This window comes from Australozyma saopauloensis, chromosome 7, assembly GCF_035610405.1.
Source record: "Australozyma saopauloensis chromosome 7, complete sequence".
Lineage (NCBI taxonomy): Eukaryota > Fungi > Ascomycota > Pichiomycetes > Serinales > Metschnikowiaceae > Australozyma > Australozyma saopauloensis.
In genome coordinates, this window is record NC_086137.1 from 415,077 (window position 1) to 427,960 (window position 12,884).

Consider the following 12,884-nt stretch of genomic DNA (forward strand, 5'->3'; position numbering starts at 1 on the left):
TTTTGGTTAGGTGTTGCTTTGAGTTGTTTCATGTTGTTTTGAGTTGTTTGTTTTGAGTTGTTTTGCTTCGGCGCTGGTTTGGGTTGGCCGGCGCGATTTGTTGTTTTCTGATTTAGATTATCTAATAATGCTTCAAATTGCAGCACGTAAAGGAATTGTGAATGGGCTACGTTTACATGGACTGATGTAATTGATCTACTGAACTCGAATGATTTCCTACTTTGCTCTAATATTAGTATGCTTGTGGCTACAATTTTGTTTTAAGAATTTCGAACATTTGGGCTTTCAAGTAATGAGTTCAATTGACCCCATTCACGAATTTCATTCTCTACTTCATGAGTACAAGCCTAATTTCTCCACTATCCGACACCTGGACGTTTGCCTATTTTCTCGATTGAGCATTTTTACACTTCCTTTCCCCGATGTTTGTCTTGCAATCTTGCAGCTACCCGAAATCGAAATTACACTGCACCGACCATCAGTCCAAATCATCAGTTTCGCTTCCGGAAAAGCCCCTCCAGTGGCAACTCTACCGCGCTGCGTCCGATCGGACTTAGACATGGACACATTTTTCTTGATGACAAACACCTCCTCTGGCACCTCCCAAAATCAACTTTAATCCATCCAAATTATCCAAAATTGCAGCCAGCAAGCGACAGCTATTTGCCACGCGCCCTGCTGTCCTTTCGGCTAACAATTCTCTGCAGATCCAAATCATATCCCTTCTAGAAATAAGCATGGGTGGTCGGACTTTGGATCAGCCCATGTCTCCGCGAAGCCCAATAACGAGTTTTTCCGGCGGCCATGCAGGCCGTGCAGATATACCCCCTGGCGCAGCATAGGCCCATTCCTCCAACCGACAAAGAAGATTCTTCGATCGAATGGCCCAACTCCGACTCCGGATGATTCACCAGAGGGCCGCCTTTTTCGGGGATCAGACGGGGTGTCTCACATCTCGCGCAGCCGAAATAACCCGGCCATCGCTGCAACAACCAAATCTCGCGGAACACATCAATTCCACCCACTTCCGTCAAGCCGAGTTTCAGGTACGGTTGGTTATCTCTGGCGAAGTTTAATTAGGCCCCAATAACCGGTCCAACCTCCAAAAAAGGCAGGTGGAGCTGGATTCTTAACCTGGAATCAGACAGGATCCTGTATTGCACCCAGAGCCAATAAAACAAAATATCCTTTTGTTCTCCGCTCCGGGGCCCACGCCTGAAAGTCTACTTATCGTCTGGCTTGATGGTCAATTAAGCTTTTTTTTCCACACCGATAGTTTATTACCCCGACCTTCTGGCTATCAGGCCATCTAGTGGCAGATGGACCATAGGCTAGGTTTGGGTCAATTGTTCATTCGGGGCCTCGAAATCGCTTCTTGTCTTACTTTTTTTTCTATGGTTTTTTGGCGCTATTCGCGTCACTTTTTTTGATACTTCTTTTTCTCCTTTTCTCTTTCGGTGCGTTCCTCATGTCTCATCTCTCGCTTTTTTGCTGTGCTTCCCCGGATTTCACATCCTCACTCACACATTCTCACTCTCACTCACCTACTCTTTCTGCTAAAGTTCTTTGCGCAATTGCAACACAGCCACCACTTTTTCCCCACTCAATTGGCCGCTAACCGGACTCGCCAAACATGGAGGAATCTGCCCGTGATAGTTATTTTCCGCCAAGTGGCGTGCTGGCCGTGCTAGGCGCCCCTGAACTCAAGCCAGAAAACCCGGATTTCGACCCCAGCCCAGAGAAGAAATTCGTCGCCGAGGGGTCCGTCCGCACCAGAACACCGCCGCGCGGGTTCAGCTACAATTTGACGCCGCAGATCCTGCCCAGCGCGGAGATCGGCGAGAGCGCCGAAAGCGTCAGCACTGGAGCCAGCGTTTCGGGCCACCAGTCGCCTTCTCTGCACGATAAATTCAACCGCGTGCCTTCTCTTGATGGGAAGCTGCTGCACGCGGTGTTTCGGCCCACGCCCAGCCGCCCTGGCGGTCTGTTGCTGGCCTCTCGTAAATTGACCGTAGATACAACCTCCGCCCGAGTGGCCTCGGAGTCGCCGCGGTCGTTCACCGAATCGAGCGGGAGCCAATTAAACAGTAATGAGAACGGGAACGAGAACGTCACCGTGAAGATCGACCCGCTCGGCTCCGAATCGACCTCGCCCAACATGAACAAAAGTGGCCCCAGTAGCGACTACTTCAAGCCGTCGCATGCGTCGCCCACATCTGCGAAGAGCGGGCGCCCTCCTGCAAAAGAGCCGACCATGGACCACCACTTTAAGCTCATTTCTGTCGCTTTCAAGGAGGCCGCGCTCGACTCGCCATCTTTCCGTGCATCGATGAACCATTTGGACTCGCAACTCGTGTCTACTGAAAAATGGCTTCAGGCTATTGCCGCGCTGCTTGCGAAAATCCCTAAGCAGGCCAAGGAACTCCTGTCGATGTTTCTGTACTTGGACTATTTGGTGCCCTCTTTCTTGCAGGACGGAATAGTTGACCCTGAATACACATTGACGGCCCTTCGGGGCACTCGTGATGGTCTCCAAAAGCTCTGGTCGATTGCTCAGAGCTCGTTGCAGATCAACATGCCCAGCATTGATGCGTGGGAGAAAACGATTCTTAATCGAATGGTCCGGTACAAGCACCTACGCCAGCGGTTCCACCGGGCCCAACGGAAATATGACCACTTTTTGAACATCCATATGGGCATGCTGAAGGGCAAAGATCCGGCGCTTTTGCTCGAAGATCTGCAGCAGTTGGCGGCAGTGCGGAACGAATACCTCATGTCCAGTCTTGACTTGGTGGTGGAGTTCTCTGAGATCAGTCTGTTCATCAATCGTCAGCTTATTAGTTTTGTGTACAAGATCTGGCAAGACAAGCTTGAAAAATTGGGCGAAAACCCTTTTGTCTTGGCGCTTTTCTCTGATGTATGGGAGCAGGTGAAGCGAATCCATTGCTGGTGTGAAACGCATCGGAAATCGAGTCTGAAAATGTCGCTGGATATGCTCCGTGCAAAGAAAAACATTCAGGAGCACTCAATCGCGCAGCTGGCCCCGTCGAGAAATCTTGACGACTACAAATCGGATCTCATCAATCAGAGACTTCTCCAAGATATCGATGAGTCGTCCTCCGAGAAACATGGCTATCTATTCATGAAAACATACACTGAAAAATCCAAACAGCCCATATGGGTGCGTCGCTGGGCCTTTTTACAAGGTGGTGTGTTGGGTTTTTTGGTCTTGGACCCTTCGCTGACTTCGGTGCAAGAGACCGACAAAATTGGCGTGCTACTCTGTAATGTGAGATACGCTCCCAATGAAGAGCGTAATTTCTGCTTTGAGGTCAAGACAATCGACACCAGAATTGTTTTGCAAGCCGAGACCCTTTATGAGTTGAAGAGCTGGCTCAAAGTGTTCTCCAACATCGGTAGACGTATAGTTGATCTGAATGACCCAATGCATGGACTTCTCACGGTTGCAAGTGGCCGGTACCCGCCTCTTGTCCTAGAGTTCCAGTCCACTGCAAATACCACCACGGACAAAGATCTCACACATTCAAAGATAGTTTCTTCATCTGGGCAAGTGATCACCTCCAGCAAATTGTCCGCGCATCTCGTCAAGAACGAAGCCTTTTTCCAGAGATACATTTATGATCAAATCGGCCGCATATCGCTTCCTTTCGTCACAGAGACAACACGTTCCGCTCTTGTTGCTTACAGCTTGACTGGCTCGACTGTCGTACCAAGCGCACTCAGCGCCAACATTTGGGGATCTCTCAACTGGGGCCTCTACTATCTTTACGAGCCTAATGCTGCGCTTGAGTTGCAAGACTCATTCAAAACGATCACAGGAGAGAAAGACGGACGGATGCCTGCAAATTTCCCGAACTTGTGGGCCGCAAGAGACGTTCAATTGAAGGCTTTGTTCGAATCAGCTGTTGAACCGGGTGAGTTCTGCTTGCTTTCTTATCATTGTCTTCTCTCTCCAAATCAATCGCAGTCTCTTCGTGGAACCCACTTCGTCACCCAAAGACACATTTATTCATACATCCAGTCCCTGGGCTTTATTACTTTGAGCAAGATTCCACTTTGCCGAGTGATGGAGGCAGTGGTAGAGCCAATGCAAGATCACGACATTCTCAAGTTGACTATGGTTCTGGGGCTGCTCAAAATGAAGCTCTTTATCGATGACTCCATTCTCATTGAAAAGAAGTTTCAAGGTCTTATCAAGGCTTACTCGAGCGACAAACCTTTGCTGTTGTCTGAGCTCATTAATCAGCTCATTGAGATTGAGGATACACATACCGAAATGCTCAGACAAAAGCGGTATCGGATTTTACAGCCAGTCGAGAAGGAGCCCTCTGACCAATCGTTTGATTTTCTACCCGTAAACGTCTCTCCGCCGGATACCAAGCTCGGATTCCCCGACACCATGCCTTTGGTCACAGAAAAAAAGTACGATTTGCCGCCACAGGCTCTTCTTCACGTCTTATTTGGCAGCAAATCCCAAGTATTCATGGACTCGTATCAGGTCATGGATGTGAGGCAATGCGAGAAGGTCGCGTGGCTGAAGCCATCCAACCCAGATATCTATCTTCTGCGCGAGTTCATAATAGATGTGTTGTTCTTCAATGGCAAAGCCGGCAGGCTCGTGGTCTCGCAGGACATTGAGAAATTCGTTGAAAATAAGTTTTACAGTGTCAAGGTCAGAAACAGTACGTTCAAAATGAAGTACGGACCAACATTCGACTACAGCATGAGATTCATCATTCAGGAGTCTGGCGACGGCCAATCCTCTCTCAAATGCTATGGATCTACGAACGTCAATGCCTCCTACATCTCAAGAATTGCACCACGCTACCTCGGCAATACCATTATTCCATTGATATTCACTGAATTGTCGCGCAGAATCCACGACGCAGTGAAACACATTGGCGTCAAGGCGAAAGTGTCAAGGGCAAATTATATTTATGGCCGCATCCAAGTCACTGAAGCGCCGCTTGTTCCTCGCATCTGTCCGCATGTTGTCATCAACAACGGAGTCATTTGCAACTGGTGCATCCAGATCAAAGTGCGGCAGTTCACTCGATATCTCACGATCTCGTTCTGGTCCATTGTCAGCGCAATTCTTTCCTTTTTCAAGAAACTCAGCATGCATCGCATGCTCATCAGCATCATTGTCTGTTTGACTTTAAGTAACGTCTTTTTCGGATTCAGAAGCAGCGCTCACTATTGGAAGACACGCCAGGTTTCCAAGCTCGTCACACTGATTCTACAAGTCGATCCAATCACAATCCATCGCGCCGTCTATTCCAAGGACGTGGAAGATTTTGCGAGGTTCAACATGTCATACTCCAGCAGTAGCGCCTGTTTCCATGTTTTCCAGAACCAGTCTGTCGCTTTGAACCCCGACAAGATGATCGAGTGGACAAGTGCGTTCGACGTGACATGGAAGGAGAAACAAAGGGCGCGCGAGCTCAAAGAGCGCATCAATGAAATCGCCATGAAGCGCAACCAATTGCTTCTCACTTTGGCCACTTTGAATCAAATGGAAGAAGAGGTGGTCAAGCTCGAATGGATGGACTGGCTCTATTCGGAAGTGAAGAAATGTGAGGAAATGAGGAACGCCGGGGCATTCCTTGACGGAAATTCTAGAGTTTCCGGTTCGGTTATGGAAAAATTGGAGCAGTACTGTGGAAGTTGTGCTACGGAGTTATCCATGGTCAAACACTAACAAAGCTACGAAGGTTTGATGAGACAAAATGCATTCGAATATCAAATATTAAAGAGCACTACGCACATGTTAGACAGCGATACCATGCGGCTTAATCTTGAACACACGTCTGAAGGTATTCTTGATCGCCTTGGGCCGCTCCTGGCGGTGCTTGGATTTTTTGAACATCTTCACAATTGCGTCGGCATATGTCACACACACATCGTCATATGATTTGGCATTATAGTCCGTCGCCTCTTGCAAGAGGTCTTCAACCAGCCTGGAGAGCGGTGGACACCGAAGCTCGGCGCTGTGGAATAGCTGGAACGTCGAGTATTGTGCAGCGACGTCTCTCAACAAGGCCGTCCGGCGGCACACATCGGAGATCCGTTGGAGGTGGTATTGCTTTCCTGCGTGGAGAAGCTTCCACTGGTTGATGTACCCTCTGTCCTGCTCTTCTGCAGCAGCGAAGAGGTAGACTAGGAAATGGATGATAGTGACGTCGACCTCGCGGCCCATTTTACTGTGCACAAAACGTTCCACCTCGCTCACGGTGACCACCTGCTTATCTACGAGATTTGGCTGCCAAACAGTGACATATGGCTCCGATGGAGAGTCCGGCAACAGGATCGGTTCCGACGCAGCGGTGACATTGGAAAACGACCTGTTTTGCTGTTGCGGAGTGATCGATGCCAACGTCAAAAGCGTTTCCGAGGACGAACATGGGGAAAGGGGGTATGTGTTGCTGTCGCAACAGCAGATCTCGGTTGTTTCTGTGATTGTACAGTCTGCCGAGTGGGAATGCTGCATTATAAATAAAAAATGTTGGTTTTCGATGTGTTTTGGAGGTGTTGACCTCGGTTAATGATGGTGCCCCTATTCGTCACCAAAAGGGTATTAAACGACCAAAAAGAGTCGAAATGAAGCCCGAAAGAAGAGCAGGATGAGATAGATTTGGTCAGAGAATCGACAGGACCGTTCCAATTGCCGATTTTCGCGCAAAAACTGGGGTTTCTAGCGTGATTCGGTTTCCACTATAGAAACCACACCGATGACAGGATCGCTCAACAAAAAAACGTCCTAGGATGATCCGATGAACGTTGCTCAAGCGCTGGGATCAGTATCGGAAAATACAAGAAGAAAGAAGAAGGTTCGATTTCTTGTTCTGAAAAAAAAACAGTAATTCGACCGAAAAGCCGCAACGGTTGCTGAAAGATACTAATATGGAAAGATTAGAGACAGCATGCCTGCACGTAGGCGCTGCACCTCATTCCATCTCCACTGTTTTGTGGGTTTTCTGCAGTATTTTGTGGAGCATACCGGAATGCGGCGCTGTCTGCAGTCCTGCAACCCCGTTTTACCGGTGTTGGTGGGGCATTTCCCGCGGGGCACCATGGCCGCAAATCGAAAATAAAACAAGGTGTGGCATCTAGACTCAACGGATGCGCTAACAGGAATGGCGCGATCTGATTGGGCCAAGGGTCGCTATCGGGGGTTATTTTTGGCAGTGCGATCGCATCCAATTGTGTCATTCGCAGTGCATGAGAACAGAAGGGCGATTATTGCGAGCTGGAGATGGGACATTGCGAGGGAAAAGGGGTCGGCGAAACGTGAAGATAGCATAGAAATGGATTATTATTTTTTCTGTTTTTTTCTATTTTTTCGTCCTTTCTGCTCGTGGATTTTCACGTTTGACTTTAGAGACCAATTGACCAGACGCATGGTTTGTTCCTGGTGATTTATGATCACATCTGTCTGTAAGTGAATTTCAGCGAAAGTTTTGGTGGAAAATTTGTTCTCAAATTTCAAATCTTCGACCACGATCTTCTGACGTTTTGTGTTATTCTTACGTTTTGGTGCTGCCTCTTTCGGCCACTTCGTCAGGTTTCACACCCAGTGCCTGGTAACTCCAATAGAAGCATGAAGGCGCCTCACAAGGCCGGCCAAGACGGCGAATTCCAAATATTCACCACCAATATAATACATTCATATAGTTCATGATGTTCGTGTAGCTCCCTGATTACCTAGTCCTATCAGACACCATCGGGTCGCCGCCGTTTAGGCGCCATGTACGAATCCAAGTCCCGATGGTAGTACCGGTCCAAATACTCCCAATCGTCCAAAAAGACGTACTCGGCATCCGTGGCCAACGCCCGATGCAAAGCGTGGTTCTGTTCCTCGTACAGCTCGGCGCCGCTGCCTCGCAGAATCTCGTCTGTGCGCTCCAAAATCACCACATCAAATTCATTTTTTTCCAAGAGTTTGGCGAGTTCGCAAATACCATTGACGCGGTGGTAGTGGAACCGCTCCATGCGTTCTTGCGACTGGACCCATTTCTGGCTGGACGCCTCGACGGCCCGGAGAAGGCCCGACGCACTGGTGCAATTGACGTATACGATGTTTTGTTCGGTGTAAGGAGCCACAAGGTCCAAGACCCGGATTTGCGAGGCGTGGAGTCCTTGGGTGGTGGGAATGCGGACCATTCTTCCACGTTCTGGGCTGCACAAGTTAGAAGACGACATTTGGCGGCAATGTGGTTTTGAACCCGGATCAATTGGTCCCAATTCCGCTGCGTTTTCGATTTCGACTGGCGTAATTTGGAGGATGTGGGCTCGAGATGAGCTCTAGAGACAACGTCCAAGAACAATTATTTAGAGAATGGTTGCTACGTGCAACGGGGGAGTTCCGCTTATCCGAATATCCGATAAGACGCTCTACGGATCAACGGATCAATGGCTCAGGCAACTGCAGCGCAATTCGATTCCGTTGGAAGTTCTTCTTCTACAGTGTACTGTGAACAGTAGTCTTACCTAGTATTACCTCTGATCACACTCAGTTATCGGAAAGCGCCCACCAAAGAGGAACCCAACAGATCAATTAAAAATACAATAAAGATGAAGATGAAGATTACCTTAAATTTAATATCTTCAAATCAATCTCCCCATATTGTCTCTACTTTTTAGAACTAAACTTCGCTTTTGCAGCTGGTCACGTGACCCGATGCTCTTCGCATTCACCCCATACATCATCAATTCAACTCCATATATCAATCTAATACCACATTTCCCACATTTCCCCGCCATGAACGTCGACCGCCGAAGAATGTTGGGCCCAGCCTCGGCCGCCACGCCCATCGTTCCCGCCGTGTCGTCCGCCGCCCAAACGGGCACTTCCGACGGCTCCCACATCAAGTTCTTCCTCAAATCAGGCCTCTCCAAAAACGCAAGCGGGCTGGCCTTTCTCGAAACGGGCGATACGATCGTCGAGGTGAGCGTCTATGGACCGCGTCCGATCAAGGGTCTGTACATTGAGCGGGCGTCGCTTTCGGTCGAGTGTCGCTTCCTTCCATACATCACACAACCCAATGAGGTGCTCTATAATGGGTCGAGCCGGTCCAATGGCCGTGCTGGGCTCACGGGGATCGAGCACCGCGTCTCTGCGTTTGTGGAGACGGCGCTTCTTGCGACCATTCCCTTGGAGAAGTACCCCAAACTGACCATAGATGTGTTTGTCAATGTGCTCTCGTTCAACGCCAACACACGGTCGTTGCTCAATCTAGCCGCATGGACGGCTACATGCACGTCGTTGGCGATGGTGGATGCTGGCATCGAGATGCGGGACTTGATCACGGCGGGCCACGTCCAGCTTTCGGGCACAACTGCTCTTTTAGATCCTACGGTAGGCGATGCCGACGACGGTGGTTCGCTGGAGTGTGTAGCCTGCTTCACCACGATGCATAATAACGACGTTGTGGCTGTGTGGATGGATGGCTCCAGCGACGACGCTGGTCTGGAAGCGTTGACGCTCCAGCTCGAGGCGTGCAAGAATATGTCCAACCTTGTGAGAAGTAACGTGAACGGATATCTCCTCGGGTTGGCTGACAGCAAGGAGTAGACGTCTGGTTTTAGTTGCGATATCTAGCCGAGAGATGGTTGACTTTTAGCATGAAGTGGTGCCTTTCCGCTTTCTTATAATGTACAATAGAGAATACAACGATTCAAAAGGGGGATAATATGGATTGAGAAATGGAGTAATTACACAAAGTCCAAAAGAACAATTTGTAGACCATGGATTATTCTATAGTAAGAAAGGTATAAATTTATGACTCGAGGCACACGTATAAATTACCGACTAGGGCATACTGACACAAGCCAATTTGATTAAACGAATTAACACATTATAATACTACACTTCCAGAATCTTAGTCTAGTAGGTTCGTATATGTACACAATTCTAAATAAATAGCGCCTACTGCTCTTTTTTGGCCTGAAGGTCATCCTCTTGTAACTCATCCAAGGCGTTTTGAATATGAATCAACTTAATTGCCAATTGCTCGGCCGTGAACTTGTTGCTGGACTCATTGTCGTTGTAAATTAAAAATCTTTTGTTGACATTGAGACCAGTGCAACGGGAGATCAAACGCGCGATTCGGGTGTACGACTCCAAGATATTGCTGCTCTTCAGCACGCCCTCGTAGATTGGTGTATTGTTGTCGTTGACACCATCTACAACCTTGTTGAGGATATTCTTGCGCAAATCGTCAGCCAACTCGGCGGCGTATCCCTCATCACAAGGAACCTCGATAACTGGGCATTTAATCTCAAATGGTTCACTCACATATGCAACATCGTGCTTCCCGTCAATGTGGTATCTGAACTCGTAAACACCGTCTTCCCAAAAGAGACGGTCGCCGGAGAACTTGACAACATCAGACGATGTCTCACCAGTGTAAACCCAACGGTTGTTGGACGAGATGAGAGTCTTGTATCTGGAGAACGAGGTTTGTGCAACCTTGTAAAGACCAATCCAATCCTTGGAGGAGTGTTCCTTTGGAGCAGAAAAGCTCACCTCCAAAACATCTCCAACGTGGGAGAATGGAACTTGACTCTCGGTGCCTTGCAAGTTTTTGACTTCCAAGTGGTACTCGCTGTTCAAGAAAAATTTGCTTTGAGACATTTGTGCCCAGTCCTCTTTCGACAAGCCGCTAGAAGTATTATCGTTCTTCGTTCTCAAGTCCTTTACGAACGAGTCGAAAGAATCCATGAACATAGAAGTGGTTCTTTTGCGCGAAGAGTCGCTAACAGTGAATTTTCTCAGAATCAGATCAGGGAGCAAATGCTTCTTAACAGTCTTGGTCACACCAGAATCTTGGAATACCTCCAGCTCGCCATAGATTTTGATCATATGGCTCTTCTCGATGAAATTGATTCTAATGAAGTTTCCAAGCACCCAGAACACACAAAGAACAATGTTCTCGTAAGTTGGAATAATCAAAGTGGCACCCATGACACCACATGCACTGAATATCTGTTCGGGGTTGTTCAAGTATCTGTAGATACCAGCTTTAGTCAAGTGAGCTCTTTGAGGCATGAATGTTGATTTTGGGAGGAAGAAATCTCCGTAAAACCAACCGAAGTATCCGATCGAGTCAATGATTGAGGCATTGATCCAAACCTGGGTCAAAATTAACACCAATCCAAGAAACAACCGCAAAAAGAAGTGAGATGTAATGAATAGATCAGAAGTGAAGTGCCAATTCGTTACCCTGTACAAGTTCATGCCGAAGAAGGAGGCGTAAGTCAAATTAATCATGGAGTTGTACATGACGGCGAAATTGTTGAGAGACTTGGCAATTGGAATATTGTTGGAGAGGAACCATCTAGTGTACAACTTGTACTTACTCTGTAAGCCAAGCAAGGCATTGATGGAAACGCACTCTACTGCTTTAATCATGACAGTGAGATAGAATAAGATCTTGCCCACAGCCTCGACATTGCTTCCAGCAATAGAAGCCAATGAGGGAATCAATACAGCGTAGGTGAAGACGTTGACCAAGTTAATGAAATCACTGGCTCTCCAAACGTTGAAGTTGGTTAATCCAACCAAGGGTCTAGAGTTGTCAAAGTTGGTCAAATCCTTGAGTTTGACGACCTCCAAAAGACTGTTCTGGTAAGCATCAGGACCGTAAATCTTATCAATGTGAGGGTTCTCAATGTAGTGCAAGAAGACCATCTGCAAGAAGTGGCCAAACACGGCACACACCAAGACCGTGTAGGACTTGGCGATCATGGCAAAACCGTAGTAACCGATATATCCCACAGAGTACATTGGATGAGGGAACATCTCGAAGACACCATCGAAGATCAAGTCTTCATTGTTGATTTGTCTAAAGAAAAAGTCTCCCCAGTACCATGCGTAATCCTTGATGGTATTGTGAGCATTGACTTTAACCCAAAAGTTGAAGACAATCAAGGATACACCGATAATCATACGGGCGGCCGTGAGCCACTGTGGTTGACCATGGATAAACTGGTTGTCGTCATAGATGCAACAAGCCACAAACAAACAGACAAAAGTGGTGAAATCTTGCATCAAAATCAAGTCGACCACTTTGCGGAAAATCAACCAGGTGTTGAAATCCACCGGGTGCTTGTTGATCTTGTATTCAGAGCCCATTTGGGTCTGCACCTCGGTCTGCACCAATTGACCAACGAACGACGTCTGGTCCTTGGCGAACAAGTTGAGTTTCTTGCTCCATTCCACCAACCGGAAACGATTACTCTGTTGGTTGAGAAGGTAGCCAATACCGAAGTTGTAGCACAACCTCCAGAAGATGTACATACCTACAAATATACGAATACGTAAAACCGAGTCTGCAACGAAGTAGAACACGAGCGAATTGGCCACCAACAACACAATGATCACGCTTTCGAACATGGACTTTCTGACGGTAGGGTCGAAAAGCGTCTTGACCATATCATGGGTTTCCGGGACGGCGAACGTCTCACCATTGAATGTGATACCTTTTCTGGACATTGGAGTGAGAAAATGAACTGAGTAATTAGTCTATTTTTTTAAGAACGCCACCAAGTTGCTGCAGATACATATACCTACTTGAGTTAATGGTCACACGATCAAATCGATTTCTGGTCCTGTAAGAGGAGTGGAGGGAGGGGAATTGGGAGCCAGGCGTAAAGGGGGGAAACACAAACTGGATACAAGCAGATCCGACAAATATAATTGGTCAATTTTTCAGCCCGAACGTCCGCAAATTGTTGAGAATTTGCGCTTTGTTGGAGGTGAATGTTCCAGATATGTCAGCTGTTATATAACTTTGACAGTGCGTGGTACTGCAGGCAGACGCGGCCAGTTGGGATCCGCATGTGATTTTGGATATTTTGCA

General features: G+C 47.7%; 5 protein-coding genes across 5 annotated transcripts; 2 read left to right on the forward strand and 3 right to left on the reverse strand.

Moving 5' to 3' along the window:
* Positions 1-1,633: 1,633 nt before the first annotated feature.
* PUMCH_005127 (uncharacterized protein) lies at positions 1,634-5,722 on the forward strand (the record flags this gene model as incomplete). The annotated part of the gene is made up of 1 exon (XM_063024037.1): positions 1,634-5,722. The coding sequence occupies one exon, from the start codon at positions 1,634-1,636 to the stop codon at positions 5,720-5,722; it is 4,089 nt and encodes a 1,362-aa protein (XP_062880107.1).
* A 69-nt stretch (positions 5,723-5,791) lies between these two features.
* On the reverse strand, positions 5,792-6,511 carry PUMCH_005128 (uncharacterized protein; the record flags this gene model as incomplete). Its single annotated transcript, XM_063024038.1, has 1 exon — positions 5,792-6,511. The coding sequence occupies one exon, from the start codon at positions 6,509-6,511 to the stop codon at positions 5,792-5,794; it is 720 nt and encodes a 239-aa protein (XP_062880108.1).
* Positions 6,512-7,734: 1,223 nt separating this feature from the next.
* On the reverse strand, positions 7,735-8,223 carry PUMCH_005129 (uncharacterized protein; the record flags this gene model as incomplete). Its single annotated transcript, XM_063024039.1, has 1 exon — positions 7,735-8,223. The coding sequence occupies one exon, from the start codon at positions 8,221-8,223 to the stop codon at positions 7,735-7,737; it is 489 nt and encodes a 162-aa protein (XP_062880109.1).
* Positions 8,224-8,701: 478 nt separating this feature from the next.
* On the forward strand, positions 8,702-9,595 carry PUMCH_005130 (uncharacterized protein; the record flags this gene model as incomplete). The annotated part of the gene is made up of 1 exon (XM_063024040.1): positions 8,702-9,595. The coding sequence occupies one exon, from the start codon at positions 8,702-8,704 to the stop codon at positions 9,593-9,595; it is 894 nt and encodes a 297-aa protein (XP_062880110.1).
* A 354-nt stretch (positions 9,596-9,949) lies between these two features.
* PUMCH_005131 (uncharacterized protein) lies at positions 9,950-12,517 on the reverse strand (the record flags this gene model as incomplete). Its single annotated transcript, XM_063024041.1, has 1 exon — positions 9,950-12,517. The coding sequence occupies one exon, from the start codon at positions 12,515-12,517 to the stop codon at positions 9,950-9,952; it is 2,568 nt and encodes an 855-aa protein (XP_062880111.1).
* Positions 12,518-12,884: the final 367 nt, after the last annotated feature.